At 50.2% G+C, this 20,500-nt stretch overlaps 1 protein-coding gene across 4 annotated transcripts in view; it reads right to left on the minus strand.

Moving 5' to 3' along the window:
- SNX29 (sorting nexin 29) overlaps positions 1 to 20,500 on the minus strand; it is a 497,953-nt gene that overhangs the window by 288,073 nt on the left and 189,380 nt on the right. For all 4 annotated transcript variants that reach the window (XM_086691204.1, XM_086691206.1, XM_086691205.1 and 1 more), the window contains one exon: positions 11,592 to 11,674. In XM_086691204.1, coding sequence (XP_086547330.1) covers positions 11,592 to 11,674 — 83 coding nt within the window. The remainder of the gene's footprint in view (positions 1 to 11,591; positions 11,675 to 20,500) is intronic.

Raw genomic sequence — 20,500 nt, forward strand, 5'->3', positions numbered from 1 at the left:
CTGAGGAAGAAAACAAGGCCAATAGCCCGCCTCGTCTCCACTGCTACTAGAAGTGGTTTCTCCCCAAGTCTGATGGCCAGTCCCGAAGCAGTCACGTTCTGACCCAGCAGCACACATTAGGTTTCAGTCGTCCAGGGAGAGGAGGGACAGGGAATGGACCTTTCTCAGGATAAAGTTAAGGGGTACATGCTACCCCGCTGAGCTACCCCACCCCAGGCTGCCCCACATAGGCAGGCAGCTCCTGGTCAGCAGCTACACCCCACCTCGGAGGTCCAGGGTGACACAACAGATTTTACCACCTAGGACACCATTCTCCCGCTAGCATAACGGACGTGGAGAAGCAGGAAACGCATGCACTCAGCCTAAACCTGGCTAAGACCCCGGCTTGGCCTCTGTCTAGGCAGAGGACTCTAATGGTTAATTTCACATGACAACGTGCCCGGGCCCTGGCACCCACGTGTGTGGTCAAACGTTCGTCCAACTGCCACTATAAAGGTACTTTTTAAAAGGAGATTAACATTTTAACAGTAGGCTTCGAGGCTAATTCCTCTCCATAATGTGGGTGTGCCTCATTCAATGCATGGAAGGGAAGCAGGCCTTAAGCTCTAAGAGGAAAGACGGAGCTCCCCCACAAGGAGGAATCCTGCCTCCAGATGGCCTCGGACTCAAGACTACCACATCGAGTCTTCCCTGGGTCTCCGGCCTGCCCGCCTACCCTGCAGATTTCGTAGCTCCCAGATTCTACAAGAGCATGAGCTAATTCCTTAAAAATCGATCAGTCACATCACACAGAGATAGAGAGGCATGTGCACACAACTGTATATGGACATAGACACAGCTCTATATACATGTGTTTGTACGTATAACCCGCGTGTGTACGTGTATATACACATATGTATGCATGCATACATGCGTGCTTATGTGCGTGTGTGTATATATGTAGCGGTTTCTCTGGAGACCCCTAGTACGGGGACCTTGAGCACACCCATCTCTCAGAGCCGCGGTCTCGTCACACGTGTCCAGTGGGAGTACCAACAGAAACGCTACAGGCCGAAGAACCCGCCACAGGTCCAGCACGTTACGGGTACCCACTGAATGGAGGCTTCTGCTTTCACCATCGACCGGGTATTTCTCGAGGTGATTCCAGGTCTCGTCAGAAAAGGCAGAGCTGTTTCATGGCCTGCATTTGTAGTTGTGTGTCTACTTTTCACTGTCCGTGCCCTCACTAAGCAGTCAGCTCAGGCGGACAGCTTGTACCTGTCAGTCACTGAAGCATTCCCACAACTGTGCCTGGCACACGCCCAATCTACTGAGAGAATCACAGGGGATCCTTTCTTCCCATCAATAAGCCAAGATTTGCAGGGGACACCAGAAACACCTTTCAACACGGGGCAGGTACAACATGGCCTTTCCACCCCAATTAATGACCGGCAAGGCCATCAGGCTTCCTCACAGACACGTCTCGGCCACATTCCTGGACGCTCTTTCTACTGCAGACCCTTACAAGTTACCAAGCACTCCTTCCAAGACTCTAAAGGCACAAGTCCCACAAAAAGCATACTGGGTTTGAGGTCCCTTTCTCAGGAGCCACCCAAGTGGCTTAGGAGACAGACCCCCACATGCATCCAAGCGAGTGCCCACTATGACTGGCATGAACCTCTGCTCCCCTTCCCTTGTACTGAACTCCTGCTGGGAAGCAGCCACCCAGCCAGAGAAGACAGTCCCCAGACCCGTCCGCATCCAGCTGGAACCCCAGGCCTAGTCCCCGGCCGTGGGCTGCGGGCAGAGTGGTGCGGGCCACTGCTGAAAGAAGGGGGAACAATGATTCTGTTCCTTTTCTTGAGTGACGCTGCTTCCCCCCAACTTCTCCTCCTCTCAGAGAATGCCGCTCCTGTCTCTGCCAACTTGCCCACTACTCCAAAATCACTGCTGAGAGTATGTGGATGGAATGTGGCAACGAGTTTTATCAAATACTTATTGTGCCCGTGGTCAACACACACACAAACTAAAGTGTCCTCTGTGCCGTCAGACAGACCACATACCCGAGACAGGGCCACAAAGTCCTGAGGGCGGGCAGGCAATCAAATGCCAGGGCTAGCTTACTGCTCCCCAGGGCAAGAGGAGTTTAGCAAACCGAAGACCAGTGTGATTACATTTCTTTATGGGGACAGAAGAGCTGGCTCTTATAATCAACGCAACATCTGGCCTGGCCACGGAGAAGGGAGTGGCGCTTCCAGAAGAGGAAAGTGGATAAGCCAACAGGAGGGATCAGAAAGCGGTCAGGATGGGGGCACATGGCCAGAATGCACTGAAGCTTCATGAGCGCCACCCAGAGGGGAAGGACGCTGGGCACGGAGGAGCAGGGCCACGCTCCTGGGGGGAAGGGAAAGGTCAGAGAAACAAGGGAGACGGGCTTGACGCCCCCTGTGGGTCCTTGGGAGGTGGGAGGTGGCAGGGCGGGCACAGTACAAGTACCGTGTTGACTCAGCAGTGGGGGCGAACACCTTCCATTACACACCCACCTCCCTAACCACCCACCCCCTTCATAATTGCTGGAACCTATCTGGAGACGAGTCCTGAGGTCACACCTGGACTGGAGATGAAAGACAGAGCTTTGATTGACCTGGGACGCCTGCCGCCGGCCAGGAGCCAGAAAGCGGTCACATTTGTAGCCTACCGGCTGGCCCTGAACTTCATTCGTGTGCAGGTGATAATCCGCCAAGGGAGTGGTTCCTGTGGGCAAGCACGGGCATTTTTACTCCCCAGGTGACTGAGTGTGGAGCCAAGGCTGGGAAGCACCAGTCTGCTCCACGTGGGGAAAGATGGCAGAGTGGTTTATATGGAAACTGCTGGGGAAGAGAAGCGCTCTCTTCCGCTCGTTTGCCGAAAAGATGAAACCCAGAGCTGCGGGCAGCCTCTTGCCGGCATGAGAAGGCCCGCTGAGAACGGGCCAGGGCCCACTGGGGCACGGGGGCTGGGCCTAGCAGTCACAGGAGCCCAGGCTGTGCATTCTTCTCTACGCGGCACTCAGCAACACAGGGTTGGCAGCCTGGGTTCCGCCATGGGGGGAGCATCAGCCAGCACCCTCAACCGGAGGACTTCTCCCCCAGAGGACTAGCGGTCTGACACGTAGCAGCACACACTGCCAACACTAGGGGGAGAAGGGTGGGGGGGAAACCAGACCTGAGAAATGGGCGGGGGGGCGGGGGTCCTGTTATTTGAACCCCTGGATCAAGACATCCCTGAAGACAGGCACTTCTAGACTTTTTTTTAGGCCAGATAAAATCGGACTGTAGGAGTCCTACCCTCAAGACCCCTGAACGATGAGACCAGAGCAGAGTCAAAATCGTGTGCTAACCATAGGCACAATAAACAAGCAACACGTGGTAAGAATCTGACTGGAGGCCAAGCATCAGAAGCGGTTACGTGGGGTCCAGCACACTGGCAGCGTGGCACTGACCCACCAACCCGCCCACGGCCGCGCCCTGCAGAGCGGCCACGGGTCTTCTGTCACCTAACCTGCCACGAGGTCCTACAACAGCCCCTCTGAAATTTCTACTCATTCATGTGAACACTCATGGAGCACGTACCTGAGTCCAGCACTGCTCAAGGCACTTTGAACACAGGGGAAGAAAGAACAGACAAGGTCCCCGCTCTTGTGGATTGCACAGAGGGGCACAGAGGGGCACAGACAGCAAGCACAGGACGGGGTGAAGCGTCAAGATACTCCGAGGTCCCGATACACTCTGTGATGAAGTAACATGATAAAAGAGGAGGGGGAAGACACAACATGAGATAGGGCGGTCAGGGGAGGGGACCCCTGAACAGAGACCTGCCTGACGGGGTGAGTCAGCCGTGCAGACACGGGTAAAGAGCATTCCAGCAGAGGAACAACCACAGAGGCACTGAGGCAGGAACGAGCCTGGTGCATCTGGGGAAGAGCCTGAACGCCAGTGTGGCTGGGGGAGAGTGCAGGGGCGGGGACAGGCCAGGAGGAGGTGGGGTTGGAAGGTGGGCGGGGAGGGCCGGGCCACAGCCAGCACTGGAGGCCAGCATCAAAAGGCCTGGAGCGGGTTTTAAAGAGCACAGTGATGGCATCTGGTGGATGCTTCCACGAGGTTCCACACCTGTCCCACTACACCCAGACACAAGCACAGGCAGAGTCAGGAGCCAGCCTTCCTCGTGACCAAAGCCGCCCGCCGCAGATCAAGACATCTGTGCACACGGGGGGCAGGACGCAAGGCCACCCAAGCAGAGACGGCCCAAACCTGCTGTGGTTTACACTACTGGACACAAAGTCAGGCCCCCCCACACCCAGGGACACACGCAGGCTCTAGCAATACCCCACCCATGGCCATCCATCTCCACAGAACCGGGGCCTCAACTGTCCTGCCCTATTTTCTGGGAGCCCAGAGACACACAGGTCCCTGAGAGTAAGAAGCACACACCATGTTCAACGGGGCATCAGCGAGCAGGCCACACGCAGGCAGACATGCAACAAATCAGAGAGGCTGAGGACTTTTTTCTTCTTCTTCCGTTTCTTAAATTTTTTAAATTGCTCCCAAACTTCCATCATCTGTCAAGTTCCTCCCACTGTACCTCCTGCCTCACCGCCAGTGACCATGATGGCCACTAGCAACAGAGCCCTCTGTCCCTGAGCCCATGACATGTTAATTAAATGGAGCCACCGACAAGAGCGTGCAGCCTTAAACCCATCACTACAGGAGAAGACGACGGTGGCCAAGGCAGGACAGTGGAGGGAGCCCAACGAGGGGAAGGCCAGGAGCAAGAGCCCCCGACACACCACAGACAGGGGTATTTGCAAAAACAGATTCCGAGAATTAAGAGCCCTGTCCCAGGACAGGAGGGATTCCGCATCCAGTAAAGAGCTGATCGTTCACACAAGCCTATGAGCTACCGAAACCCAACTCAAGCTTGAAAACGGGCCGGGGAGCGAGGGTGGGAACTCAGGGCTGCACTCTCCTGTCAAGTATGGCTGGATTCAGAGGCTCAAAGGACATGATCAGAACCCAGCTCTTCCCTGCCACCCAGCTCAGCTCCTCCCTGTGCGCGACGGCCTCACATGGAGATGAGAGAACTGTAGTGGCCCCAGCCCCCCAGGCCCCAACAGGAAAGAAGGCTGCCCCTGGCAGGAACACCGCTCCTCCTTGGCCCAGAGAGCCAGCTCCGATTCACAGGTAAATGCTCCTCAGGGGAGCCCGAGAGAAGGCCGCCACTGAGCAAGGTTCTGCTGAGCGGCAAAGAGCCCAGAAGAAATCCCACGGGATGCCGAGAAAGCAGCCTCGTTGACCGCACCCGCGGCCACCGCCCACATCTGAAGAGTAACACCAAGGGTCCTTCCAGCAGTGAGGTCCCAACCACACGGCGTGGGGGCTTCGCCTCCGGCGTCCGGGGCAGGCGGTGACGGGAACCATCCACAGGGGTCGGCACGGGTGACCCCAGGACACACGGTGCACAGGCACGCGCCGGGGCAGTGAGCTTTCCTGTCCCATGTGTGCCACCCAGCAAAGGCCACAGCTCTCCTTTGAGGTCTCATTGTGCCCACGGGGAAACTCTGACAAAAAACCCCACCTTCGAAACATCAGCACCCCGGCTCAAGCTCCATAAGACCGTGATGACGATGGGCCCAGGGCCTGTCCACGCTCGAGTCAGCACCTCGAGTCAGCTTAGTTAGTAGCTGTGCTCGTTTCCTGCAGCTGCTGTAACAACCACAAACTCGGGGGCTTAGAACACCCCAAAACTGTTACCTCACGGCTCAGGAGGTGAGAAGTCTCGAAGGTCCTACAGGCTCTGGTCAGGCCAAAGGCAGGTCCGTGCTCCCCCTAGAGGCTCCAGGGCAGAGCCCATTCCCTGGGTCTTCCCAGCTTCTGGAACCTCTCAGACCCTCCTCCTTCCTTTTGTGAGGACCCTTGTGAGCATGCTGGGGCCATCGGGAGAAACCAGGGTAATCTCCCCTCGTCAAGATCCTTCACCTACCCACAGCTGAAACGTCCCTTTTGCCAGAGCAGGTAGCATATTCACAGGTTCTGGGGATCGGGACACAGATGTCCCTGCAGGACCAGCATTCTGCCCGCCACAGTATCTTCCAGATGCCAGACTCTGATACGAGCGTGTGATCTCAACCCCCTCATCTAACACATAATCCTCACAAGGGCTTATCAGGTACATACTGTTTTCATTCTAACTTTAAGACTGTACCAAAGGGCTGTCAGAGGTATATAAGGAGTGACCATAATGTCAACTACTAACTCGTACTGAACGGTTACAAGTCAGAGAGGTTCTAAAGGCTTCGTACTGATCTATGTCTGCTTTCCCGCAAAGCCTGCGAGGAAGTTACTACGGCAATTCCCCTTTTACAGAAGAAGAAACGGAGTCACAGAAAGGCCACGTGGCCCGTGAGTCAGCTGTACAGGGGCGTCCTCAGTGTTCTTACACAGAAGTCACTCATCCACCCATGTCCATCGTGAGATGCCAGGACCAGGTGGGATGCCAGGTCTCCCCAACGCTGTGGCCGCAACTGTCTCGCTCCGGGGCCAAGGGCGGGATGAAGCGGCACCTTGGACAAAGACACCAGCCAAGGGCAGGACAAGCCTTCCTTCTTTCTCTGACGGCCAAAGCAGCAGAGCAGAAGCCCTGTCGCTACACTATGCTCCCGACCCAGCCCCGCTAGCATCTCCCCTCCGGAGGCCCCTCCGTGGCTGCGGCCCTCACAGCTCTTGGCAGGTGGACTCCATTCGGGGGCTGCGTTTCCCCATGGAGACTTCCATCAGCGAAATACCCTCAGCCTCACCCCCCACCCTGTGGCTGGGTGGGGAGATTCTCGATCGTGTGCAGGGCACTCAAAGGTCCCCCATGGACTCTCTTCCCTCCCGGCCCCCACTGGGGGAGAAGGAATTCTGCAGACCCGACAAGCCCTCACAAGGGGAGTCCCTGGGTCTACACGTGGGGCAGTGTGTGAGGGACGGTGACAATGGCTGCAGGTCACGCTGTTGTTTCCTAGAGAGTCCTGTGTCTGTGTCTTACAGGGAACTGGAGAGACAGGGAGAGGAGCCTTCGTTAAGTAGCATCTCGAAGCTGCAACAAAGTCATCTGCTGGCTACTGGTTAGGAGGCAAGTACAAAACATGTAAGTATCTCAGAAGATCACGTTCTCTTCTTCGCTCTCACCATCAACTACCATGTGACACAACTAGCACAGCACCCTGTTAAACCACAAGCTGAAAAGGAGAAAAAGGACCACGGAAAGACCAGCAGGTGACAGCGTCTCTCCAAGTAAAGGCTTACCCCGGTCGAGACCTTTCCCTCACCAGGTCTGGGACACATTAAGCCACTGAACAGCTGAAGTGCCCAACCAGTCCCCCCTTCTCTGACTCAGCAGGCCACCATCAGGGCAGACTCCAGCTCCCCAAGTTGAGAAGGCCAGAGGAATGAAGTACCTGAGCATCAGATCTGGGCCTTCCAGCTTCTCCCTACTGATGGATGAACTGCATCTGATTGTACATCATTCCCTGCAAGTTTGGCTAATGTGAGTCGACTCTTGAGAGAATGAGCCGGTCTTGCGGACACAACCTATCAGGGATCCGAATAGGTTCACCTGCTCCTCAGCCTCCTCGGGCAAGAGTCCAACTTGTCAGAGTACGCTTCAAAATTCAGTGAAGCCTGAGAGGAAAACATTCGTCTGGAGAGTGATCTCCTTGTGGCCCTCCCCTCCGTAAGTGCCAGCGCCCGGTGCTGGAGAGGAGAGGCGGTGCCTCGACTCCTTAACACAACTGCTCCCAGGCCCAGGGAGAGTCACGCTGTGAGCCTCACTGTCCAGCCAGTTCTCTGTGGATGTGGAAGCCCTTACGCCACAGCTCTAAGGCTGGAGGGGAACAGACGACACACCCGGGGATGACAAGAGATCCAAAACCTCAGGTGAAGGTGTTTTAAGCTGTTGGGAAAGCTGACCTCACTGAGGAAACCTAGCACTTGAGGGGAGGAACAACCCAACCTCACTTCTGGACATTAAGAAAAAACAAAAATTTTCCTTCAGTTATTTCATGAGGCCACCAAAATCCTAGTCCAGACTTTGCTGACTAAACCATGGTTTTCCTGGAGGAATTATACCATTCTTTTAAAAAAGGAAAAGGGTGCAAATCTGAAATCTAGATCCAGAAAATTAAAGGGTGTCAACAATCCATTCTCAAGGTTCGTTTTTTGCTTTTGTTTTAACTCCCAGAGGCATTTCCACAACAATGAAGGTGGGGGTCTCAACACAGCCCTCAGACTTCTCTTCAGCCCTGAAGGCATTTAGGGCTTAAAGTGGTTTTTCACTCTTTTCCCTACTGATGAGTGCTCACACTTTCATAAGGAAATTGTTGCCAAAAGACAAAAAGGATCCTTAGATCCTTGAACTAAAAGACTCATATTGTGGAAAATGCATTCTGAATCCCCACCTGGAATCTGGGAAGCTGGCACCCATCTCCAGCTCCAGCCCCGTAACACCAGGAGCCACGGCAATCAGAGATCAGAACGGACTCTCGGGCTCTCCTACTGCCCCTGCCCCTGCCCCTCCAACGCCCCACACACCCCACGCCATCCCAGCCTGGCCAAGACACCCCAAGCTGCCACAGCCTGATAAGGGTCCTCGCTCATCATTTCAGCGTGAGTCGGCAACTAGCTGGGCTTGAGCACGGAGTCCCACTTTGCTGGACTAACAGAGGGCATCACGTGAAAGTGAGGTAAAAGCTCTCTTTTGGGGTTTTTTTTAAGTTTATTATTTTGAGAGAAAGAAAGAGAATGAGCAGGGGAAGGACAGACGGAGGGGGACAGAGGATCCCAAGCGGGCTCTGTGCGGACAGCAGTGAGCCCGGAACTCACGAACCGTGAGATCGTGACCTGAGCTAAAGTCGGACACTTAACCTCCTGAGCCACCCAGGTACCCCCCCCCAGAGAGTAACTTGTAGTGAGGCTGCTTCGCGGTGCTGGGCACGGAGGAGGCACTCACTAGCATTTCTGACTGCAAACTACAGCACTTAATAAGCAACAGAGCCTTCGTGAGGGTATGCCGACGCCCAAGGGCTTTCATAAAAACCTTCTGCTGACAGAGGACCCACAGGTAAAGTAGATGGTCTTGAAGGGCATTCCCGGTAGTAACAGCAGTTAACAACTGCTACCACACGGAGTACAAAATACGCTACACGGTCTCAGCTCCAATCCGTTCCAGGGCTGTCTTGCCTGAAGGCACATACCCTGCTCTGGCTCAGAACTCTCAGCCTATGTCTTAGGACAGGGAACTTCAGCTGCAAACGAACAACAACAACCAAAAAAACTATGCTGCACACTGCAGGTTCCATGGACCCATTTGCCGGAGGAAGACTCCCAAAGTGCTCACACGCCAAAATGCATTTTACAGCGTTGAGGTTTTTAAATCCAACAAAAGCCCAGCAGGGGTCCTTTTTTCCTAGGTTTAATTTTCTTACTGCACCAAGTCAAAGTTCTGAGCAGGCAGAGTACAGATATCTCCAAAGGCAGTGGGGTGCAGACTACACATCACGGGCGTAAGAGTCACATATCTAGACAAGCAAACGTGCGGTCCATCCGAGATCCAATGCAACAGCTCCTGAAAGGAGGAGCCCTCTTCTCCCCTGAGAAGCGGCATAGTTACCAAGTTCCTCAGGTACTTCCCTTTGCACACAAGAGTTTAAGAACTCTGCAAGGCAGGGGCGCCTGGGTGGCTCAGTCGGTTAAGCGTATGAATTTGGCTCAAGTCATGGTCTCACGGTTCATGGGTTCAAGCCCCTCATCGGGCTCTGTGCTGACAACTTGGAGCCTGGAGCCTGCTTGGGATTCTTTCTCCCTCTCCCTCTGCCTCTCCTCTGCTTGTGCTCTGTCTCTCTCTCAAAAATAAATAAATCTTAAAAAAATTTTAAAACAAAGAACCCTATAAGCAAAGAACCAGGGATTTGGAGAAAATGCCCTGAGTTCATTTCCACCTGAGAATCACATACAAGCCCCTTAAGCTCTCCTGAGCCTCAAATAAGGAACTTTTTAAAGTAGAGCAAAAATACCCACTCCTCACAGGGTGATGGAGTCAAATGAAAAAGGACTTGAAGCTGCCTGGAAATGGTAAAGGACAGACAAATACTACTCATTGAGACACGTCATGGGTGGGCCAGGCAGCTACAAAGCTAGGTGCTGGGGACACAAAGATGGGGAGCGAAAAGTAAAAGACCCACACACACCTAACTGCACGAGGTGAAATGAATGCAGGGCTGTAACAGCAGTATCTGTTTGAGAAGGTGATGAGCCCTTGACAAGGTGAGGAGGCCTCAACTGACTCTGTAGTGATAACCCCCTAGACTGCTAACAGGCACAGACCAACTGGAAATGAAGCGAGGCATGTGATCAGAGGAAAAAAGAAAAACACACACACATTGAGGCCGATCAAACAGAGACCGTAATAAACACAAAAGCTTTAAACAAAACTCAAGCCTTTCTGTTATTAATATACAAACCACATCCCGATTCCAATCCTGTCTCCCTCTGTAACAAAGAAAAATAACTACCATTTACCGAACACTAATTACATGCCAGGTGCAATAATGGAAACTTCTTCACGTTCATTGTTTCAGGAAAACCCCACAACAACTTCTGTGATGTTGGTGGGATGTTTCCACTTATACATGGCAAAATAATTCCAAGACATCAAGTTATACTGGCTGAGCCTGGCTTCAAGTGTAGGTCTGGCTGACACCCAAGACCTGGGAGGCCGGAGGGTCTACCCCTTTGTTAAAATGTCTACACTCCAAGAGCTCACTTGCATGTAAGACAGTCTTTTAATGCTAAGTTGGCTGAAAGGCTGCAGGACGTTTCAGCCAAAGTTAAACACCCTTTCTTCCTGCTGAACTGAGAAATGTTCTGGTTGACTCATGACAGTTCAACTGTAGCCAAAATGCAGACAGGAAGCATAGGGTATCACCTCATTTAGTGAAATCTTGGTCAAGAGATCATTTTTCTATCCCCTTTTATTTCTGACTAGCTACAATTTACTCGGTACTTAGCCTATAGTAGGCAATATGCTAAGATGTCTATGTACCTACCTCATGAGGTAGGGACTGTCAACTAACCCTATTCTACCAATGAAGAAATTATCATACAGAGAGCTTGAAAACAAAACAAAACAAAGCCAGAATTGGAGCTAGAGCCTGGTCAGCCTAACTCCACAGATCTGATTCTCTACCACTTTGGGGTTCTGTTGCTTTCACCACTAGCCTGATGGGACTTAATCATTCTATAAGGTTTGCTATCTGGCAATTATCTCAAGACCCGAAACATATAAAATTCCTTAAGTATACAAACAGATACAATTGTTGCTAGTGATCTAGCAAGGATGTCTTACCGGATTCAGCAAGAAAACACAACAGGATGTTCCATCTGATTAGTTTTCTAGAATCCTGACCAGTACTGTGTTTGTGATTCACCTGCATATGCAGTCATCACATGTTGAGTGCCTACTGTGTGCCAGGCACAGAGGCTATAAAGATTAAAAAGCTTGGCCCGCTCCCCACCCAAGCTCAGTCTCCTCCTCACCTTCAGCTGTTTGACCTTCTCTTTTCAGCATCTGGACAGCTCCTACATATTTCTTCAGTTGGACTTTGAGCACCTCGTTTTCTCTGCAGGTACAAGAATGTTAAAAAATACGTTTTTAAAAAATGGTAATATAGACCGAAGTTGGGGGGAGGGGGAAAGTGTGTAAAGAAAAACACACAAGGTGCATCTTATAAATATTATTACATTTTTCTGTTTTAGCGATCACCACTGGAGAAGACTACACCACATAGGGCACATTTGAAGAATCCCTTCAAAAACCATTCACTCATAATGAAAATCAGTACTAACTGGTTCCAGTTCCCACAAAGTCAAGATGCTGACGTGTGTTGTGCTCTATTCTGTATCAGGCACTAGGTAATATTCTCTCCATTTATAGAAGCATGTACTAAACACCATGTACTCAACCTAGGGAATACTCATTATTTTTATTAACTGCTACATGCAACAAACATTTAGTATTTGCCAGGCATCATGTGAAGTCTTTATCATCTAACGCTTCCAATGTGTTGTCACAATGCTCATTTCACACACGAGGAAACTGAGGCATAAAGAGGAGAAGCAGCTAAGCCCACACCTACCTCCACATAAGACCATACTACGGAACACAGAACTCAGGCTGCAAGAAGACTCTACAGAATTCACTCCCCAGGTATACTGGCTAAGGAAAAGAACACGAGAACCAGGAGAAGAAAAATGCTGTTTATTATGTACCACATAGATCAGACTTTACCCAGGTCACTTCAGTGAATCAAGCATGCATGCATTCATTCATCCTTCATTTGTTTGAAAAATGTTTGAGTGTCTATCATGTATTAGGCACAATGATCCAATATTATGCTTCTCAGGTGACAGAGCGGAAATTCTCGGGGCACAGATACGGTCTGTGACTAAGGTCACATGGCCAAGGTCAAGGTCAGAAGTAAGGCACACTCCCAAGACACACACCCAGGTCGCTCTGCCCACAAGGCCCAGAGGATCTTTCCTCAGTCTCCTTTGGGAGTTGGACTTGGTTTCTCATAAGTACCACCACCCCCCTACCCTCCAGCCACAGTGAGAGGTGCCTTCTCCCACATTCTCTGCTTGTACTCCTCCCACCCAAAGGTCTGGAATCTGAGTGCCTTTTTTTTTTTTTTTTTTTGTAATGTTTATTTTTGAAGTGGGGAGGGGGACAGAGAGAGAGAGAGAAAGAGAGAGAGAGAGGAGGGCAGAAGATCTGAAGCAGGCTCCAAGCTGACAGCAGAGAGGCTAATGTGGGGCTCGAACTCACAAACCATGAAGATCATGACCAGAGCCAAAGTTGGACGCTTCACCGAATGAGCCACCCAGGCGTCCTGAACCTGAATGCCTTTATTTAATTTTTTTTTTTCAACGTTTATTTATTTTTGGGACAGAGAGAGACAGAGCATGAACGGGGGAAGGGCAGAGAGAGAGGGAGACACAGAATCGGAAACAGGCTCCAGGCTCTGAGCCATCAGCCCAGAGCCTGATGCGGGGCTCGAACTCACGGACCGCGAGATCGTGACCTGGCTGAAGTCGGACGCTTAACCGACTGCGCCACCCAGGCGCCCCCTGAATGCCTTTAAATACCAGAGACCATTTCCTCAGTATGACTGGGTTTCTTTTATAAATATAAAAATTTAAATGCTCACCACAAAATAATCAGAGGAGATTTAAGCAGGAATGTAAAAGTCACGTGAGAGCCCAATACCATGAAATCAACTCTGGTGACGTTTTTATAGCTGTCTGTATCACACCTCTCTCTAGGCACGCACCTATATACCAATTAAGTATCGTTTTTCCTGGATGAAGCATCTTTCACACTCTTTTCTTTCTGAAGTCTTTTTTCCTTTTTTTACCGCTCCACTCACCATCCTTCCTCATGACAATCAATGTGGAAACCCAGCAAACCAGCTGTTATAAATCTTGTCACAACTGGGTTGCCTTGTTTAACAATTCGCCACAGGAAGCTTCTAACTCAACTCAATCCATTTACGGATGGAAATGCCAGTCCTTGGTATGATGTGCACCACACATTTACGCAGTGTAAAAACTCTAGACTGCCCATCACCGGTTCTGTTTTCGATGCATCCGGCTACACCTGAGCCCTGCATTTGCTATTTCGTTTTCCTGCACTTTTGGTGGAAAGAACATCACCAAGTAGAGACTCTACCCCATACTCGGACAACCGCTGAGGACACTGCATTCACCCTGGAAGCTCTAGAGAGTACACCACAGAGGGTCCCTTAATCACCCCCTTCCCCTCGCAGACAGCGCCTCTCAGATGTTCCTCAAGGCGTCCACACTCTCCCCACCTGTGACATGAACAGCCAATGTCTGAAGCTAAGCACCAAGTCCTGGAAAGGCCTGTGGGAGGGAGACGTTCCCAACACACGTGGACTGTACCGCTTATTTTCTGGAATTGTCTCTGCAGGGTCTTGTCACTCATCCCGATCTGTTCCTCACCCCATGTGGGAATTCAAGTCACACAGGACCTGAAAAGTAGGGAACGCTATTTATCTGCATTTCTATATGGCCTCATTTGACAAGGGTTCGTGGCAGATCCATCCTCCACATGGGGGAACACGCAGGCTGGTTTGGGCTGACGGACAGGTGAACTGTGTCGAGTTCTGGCTGCTCAGGCTCCTGTCATGTGCTCACAGCACATGGCCCGACCCTCAGCCCCCTTGTTCCTCAGTGACACCGCAGCCAGCATGGAAACATCTCAGGTGCTCCCTTTTCTGGTTTGGATCTTTTACTAGTCTCTTAAGATTCCATGTAAAAATTAGATGTGAGAGATGAAAACCAAGGTTTTTAATATAGACGGATTTCCATCAAAATGATGAGAAACTGTGAGAGTACATCAAACCACTGGATGAATACCTTTGAGAGGCACAAATTCATCCCAGACAATTCTGCAGCAGTCAACTTATCTGCCTTTTGCAGGAAGTTAACACTTTCAGGTCACTAGGAATGAAGTCCTTTTCGTTCAATTTTTTTTCTTTATTTTTTTTATGTTTATTTTTGAGAGAGAGAGAAGAGACAGAGTGTGAGCAGGCGAGGGGCAGAGAGAGAGGGAGTCACAGAATCAAAGCAGGCTCCAGGCTCTGAGATGTCAGCACAGAGCCCGTCACGGGGCTTGAACCAACCAACTGTGAGATCATGACCTGAGCCGAAGTAGGACACTTAACCGACTGAGCCACCCAGGTGCCCCTTTTTTGTTCAATTTTTATTTTGAAAGAATTACAGAGATTCACATGAAGCTGCAAAGATAATACCAAGAGCTCCTATGCCCTTGGCCCAGTGTCCCCAGTGGTTACAGCTTACATCCTACCTACGAAGCAATAGTAAACCCAGGAGTCTGACACGGGCATGAAATGTGTGTGTGTGTGTGTGTGTGTGTGTGTGTGTGTGTGTGTGTGTGTTTCTGTCCAGCCCACTACCTTCATTGATGCCCCTAAGAATCCTCTCCCACAGTGTGTCTCTTAACGTGGAATACAGACTAAAATGGCACGACAGTCACACAGGCTACACCAACAAGTAAAGCAAAGCAGCTCTAAAAGGGAGTAGGGGGCAGGAGGCTATGAAAACCAGGGAGCTCCTGCCCCACTACAAAATTTTTTTAAAACTTAAAATATTACTGGGATGCCTGGCTGGCTCAGCCACTTGGAAGAACAAGCCCCACAGTGGGTACAGAGACCACTAAAAAAAAAAAAAAAATAGTAATAAACTTACACACACACACACACACACACACACACACACACACATTACCAGGCCAAGAAAATAAAAATAATTCCCAGGCTCTGGACGACTAATATGCAACTAGCTGACAGGACTTTAATTTGTAGCCAGAAGAGCCACAGAGAATCCATTATTCTTATTACACAGGTCTGTTATGATTATCAAATTAAAAATGCCTTTCTGTTTGACACCTCATGAGACAACGGAATGGGTTAGTCGATTAAATGAGCCCTAACTAGACAAGGGCTCCAAGATCCTCTGAGCGTGTGCAAGACGGGGGTGGCCATGTGGGGCCATTTTCACGAGGGCCTTCCAGCCACCCCATGCCCCACCGCCAGGGGCCGGTCAGCCTCAGCAGCGAAGGGGCAAGGGGAGGAGGGCAGACCAAAGCCTGGGGGCGGCTCCGGGTGCATCGGCTCACGGGCAAGGTGTCTTCAGAGCTGGGGGGACCTAGCCTCTCTGCTACACCCCACCCACTTCCACACAGCCCAGAAGGTTCTGCATGCAGGCAGTATTCCAACAGACTCCTCTGAAGGATGAGGCCACAGGGCTTTTACCTTTAACCCTTTCCTCCCTTGGTCGATCCCTGATTTTCTAGAGCTAAGTCATGTTTGCCAACGAAAAACACCCGCACCGCCTAGTCTCTTAAATTGGAGATGTAAAGAATCTGCTCAGAAAACGTAAACAAAATGCTAAACAGGAAGAGGAAGCTGCTAGGGAGCAGGCCACCGCTTCACCTTCTGGGTGTGGGGAGGCACCCCCACCCTGTCTACACTGGCGACATGTGGCTGGAGAGCCTGGGAGGAGGAGAGCTCTGATGGAGGAAGCACGGATGGTTGTCTCCGTGTCCAGTAAGACCGTAGAGCAAGCCCCTCCTCTCCCTTTCAGAGGACTCTCCCCTTCTTTGCTACCAGGGTGCACCTCACTCAGACGAACATCACCCCACCACATCTAGCTCTCTTTGTAACCAACGGAGTTGATTAAACCCTGAGGTGCCATCCAAAGAACCATCTACAAAAGTTTGGGGTGGGATGCTGTCGTTGCTAAGAACTGCCCACACCCAGACCTTCCAGGGGCACAGGCAGCTCCAGAGTCCTGAGGGTGTGACCACTTTCTCCCCATCCACCCGAGAAGTTACTGCTGCTGCAGTACAGCTGGGAGCTCCACACCCTGTATGGGACCAGTCAGTGACCCACTTGTTAACAGTTGGCCTCTTCCCAAGGATCTGGTCTTTCAGCTCTAACTCACCCTCTGCCTCAAATGGAGGGGGGGGGGTGGGGGGGGCGGCTCAGTCATCACAATGGCGACAATGAGAAAACCACTCAACAAGGACCAGGGCGGAGTAGGGGCTCCATCAGGCAGACCCACTCTTCGGGACCCAAGCAACTGTAGCGGGAATCTAACCTCACAAAGGTAAACTTACAGAAAGCCCCCTTCCTCACCCCTTGTCCAGTTCTCCCCCCGCCAGTGGGACCCAACTCCCTCAATCAACGAGCAAACACACAGAAAGAGAATGAACCAGAAATAATTTTCCAAATGTGGTACATTCCCAAGACAATTGAGCGATTCACCAAAGTTTTTTAAAAAAAATATTCAGTCTTCTATATTTTTTAAGAGCTGATTTTCCATATATTGCAGTGATATACAGAATATTTTGAAAACAAAACAAGTTTAAAGGTTTGCAAAAATCAGTGGAGTGAAAGAAAACTGAGAAGTATGCAGGGGGCATGCAGGCGTGGCCCAAACCATGAACCTGATACACAGTGACCAAAATCTGGAGAAGCAGATCCTTAATACAGAGCAGTATTTTAAGTGTACTTCCTAAATTGCACTCCAGGGGGTGACAAAGGGCGTGGAAAGAGGACCATGGGGATTACAGTTAGACACAGTCACGGAAAGATGTGCCGAACAACTTCCTTCTCTCACCACCCCCCACTGCCCACCCCTTCCCCCATCGCCTCAAAGCTCCTCAGAGGCCCCAATGTGTTTATGCACACTGGCCACCCAGTAACCCCTCCAACCCTGTGGTTTGTGAGATGCTGCTTTTTCAGATTGGACACAGCCCCTTAAGACCGGGAGACAAATTTTAGTGGCAAAGAACCAAGCCTCTGTTAGAAAAGTGTGGCCCGTGTGGACGGTGGCAAAGGTGGGCATTTGAGATCTTCAGGTCTTCCTTGAAATTCCTCCGTGCCAGCCAAGAAATGAGAAGCACCTCAGTGCCAAGTCCTCCCACAGGGAAGCCCTGCGCCTCACTCACAAGCGTCCCTCTCGTATCCACAACACAACAGGTTCTGCCTGTGTGAAGCACCCAATGGCAGAGACGCTGCAGACAGGCTCTTGGGGAGTCTGCACAGCAACCACGCAAGATGGGTCAGGATGATCCCCCAATTTTATCACCTTCATCGTACAGATGAAGAACCCGAGGCTCCAAGAGGTTCAGTCGCCAACCCAAAAAATCACACAGGAAGTTCCAGGCAGGGCCACAATTCACACAGAACCATCTCCAAGTCCTTGGTCTTTTACTGTGTCAACACTCAATCTCAGCGGATCACCTCAGGAGGCTGGTTTCACTGTGCCCATTTTACAGATGGGGACGCCAAGGCCCGGGGAGTCAAACCTGAGATGCAAACCGATGTCCCTTACCTCCCAAGTCTCATGTTGCTCCCTATACATTTAGGGAATTAAGCAAATGGGCAGAGCCAAAAACTTCAAGCCCTGAAGGATTCCACTGAACAAGGAGGGCTGAAGAGCACAGGTATGCACACGCCCTCGGTTGGTCAGGTCCCGGGCCAACATGAACAGGACAGGACTCTCCCCACCGCCAAGCTTCGTTCAGAGGTGGACTTTCCAAGAGTTGCACAGCAAAGCCTCTGCCATCCATCATCAGAAACCTCACGAATGGAAATGGCAGGTCAGAGGTGAGCTTTAGCAAACAGGAAATCGACAGCCTCAAGAATTGTACACCTTTTGACCCTACAATTCCAGGTCTGGGAATCCACGCTCCGGAAACGAGGAGAAGTCTCAAAACACACACAAGGGTGTGATGACTGTATCTGCAAGAAACTGGTTACAGACTCTATGCGTGAGTATGGGGGGTGGATAAATTACAGAGAAGTCATGTACAACAAGACACCGTGGAGCTGTTACATGTATGGTTTGGTACGTACCACAGAAATATGGAAACCACACGTCGGCAGCACTCATTTCTCAACGATGCTATCAGGAGACAAATTTAAGTTTTCCATCAATATACTTTACCAGGTGAACTGGGGGGGGCGACTTTAAAATAAGATTAGATCTAATTGGGGGGGGAGGGACCCTCCATCTAATGCATCCACTTCACAATGAAAGACTGAATGCCTTCCCAGAACAAGTCAAGGAAGTCACCCTCATCACCACTCCCACTGAGCACAGTGTTACATGTTCTAACCAGTGAAGGCAAGCCACAAAAGAGAGCATCCGGTTTGGAAAGGAGCAAGTGAAACAGCCCCTCCTGGCAGATGACCTCATTTTCTACACGGGAAATCCCCAAAATCAAGCACCTTTAAGTTGCGTGAGTTTTTAAAGGTCACGTGCAAAAAAATGCATTGCTATACGTTAGCAGTGAACAAATTAGAAGGCAAAATTCTAAGAGTCATTCATCATAGCTCCAGAAGAGGAAATGGATGGGTGTAAATTCAATAAAATACATGCATGAGATGGAGGCTGGAAACTACGCAGCACAAATGGAAGAAATAAAAACATAACTACAAGAAACATCAGGTTCATATGTTGGCAGACTCTGTATAGTTAAGATATCAATCAACAAACTGATCCATCAATTTCATGCAATCAAATACCTGATTTTTTTATAGATAGATATGCCCTCGCTGATTCTAAAATACATATGAAAAGGCACAGAAACTACAACAATCAAAATCATTTTGAAATCGAAGCACAGTTTTGGAGGACTCACATTACTGAATTTTAAGAGTTTCTATAAAGGTACAGCAATCAAGGAATATGGGAGACCAATAGAATAGAACCAAGAGTCCAGAAATAAACTCACAAATCTGGCCAGGTCATTTTTTTCTTTTTTTAAGATTTTACTTTTCAGAGGCACTTGGGTGGCTCAGTTGGTTAAGTGTCCGACTTTGGCTCAGGTCATGATCTCGCAGTTTGTGAGTTCAAGCCCCGCGCCAGGCTCTGTGCTGACAGCTTGCTCAGAGCCCGGAGGCTGCTCCAGATTCTGTCTCCCTTTCTCTCTGGCCCTCCCCCACTCACACTCTCTCTCAAAAATAAATAAACATTAAAAAAAATTAAAAAAATATTTCACTTTTCAGTAATCTGAGCACCCAACATTGGGCTCAAACTTACTACTCTGAGACCAAAGTTACACGCTCCACCGACTGGGCCAGCCAGGTGCCCATGGCCAAGTAATTTCTGACCATGGTACAAAGGGAACTCAGGAGAAATAATGGTCTTCTGGACACTTGGTTTTGGAACAACTACACATCCATTTGCGGAAAACTCACCTTCAACTAACACCTCACACCTTTTACAAATACTAACCTAAACTGGATGACAGATAAACATAAAACATACAACTCTAAAACTTGTTAGAAAATCTGCACGCCTAACCAGGATTAGGCACAGAGTTCTTCTATTTAACACCAAAAGCAGGATTTGTAATAGAAAAAAGATGTTAAACTGGATCTGCACTGCAAAAGACACTGTTAGCATGAAAAGACCAGCTACAGACTGGGAGAAAATACTTATAAATCATACAGATGACGAAGGACTTGTATCCAACATTTAATAAAGATCTCTCCAAACTCAAGGAAATACTACCACCCAATAAGAAAAGAGGAGAGGCAAACACATTTGAACAGACATTTCATCAAAGATATACAGACAGGGGCGCCTGGGTGGCTCAGTCGGTTGAGCGGCTGAGTTCAGCTCAGGTCATGATCTCGCGGCCCATGAGTTCGAGCCCCTTGTCAGGCTCTGTGCTAACAGCTCAGAGCCTGGAGCCTGTTTCAGATTCTGTGTCTCCCTCTCTCTGACCCTCCCCCCTTCATGCTCTTTCTCTGTCTCAAAAATAAATAAACGTTTAAAAAAAATTTAATAAAAAAAAAAGATATACAGACAATAAACAAGCACATGAA

This window comes from Puma concolor, chromosome E3, assembly GCF_028749965.1.
Source record: "Puma concolor isolate L17-30 chromosome E3, mPumCon1.1.hap2, whole genome shotgun sequence".
Classification (NCBI taxonomy): Eukaryota; Metazoa; Chordata; class Mammalia; order Carnivora; family Felidae; genus Puma; species Puma concolor.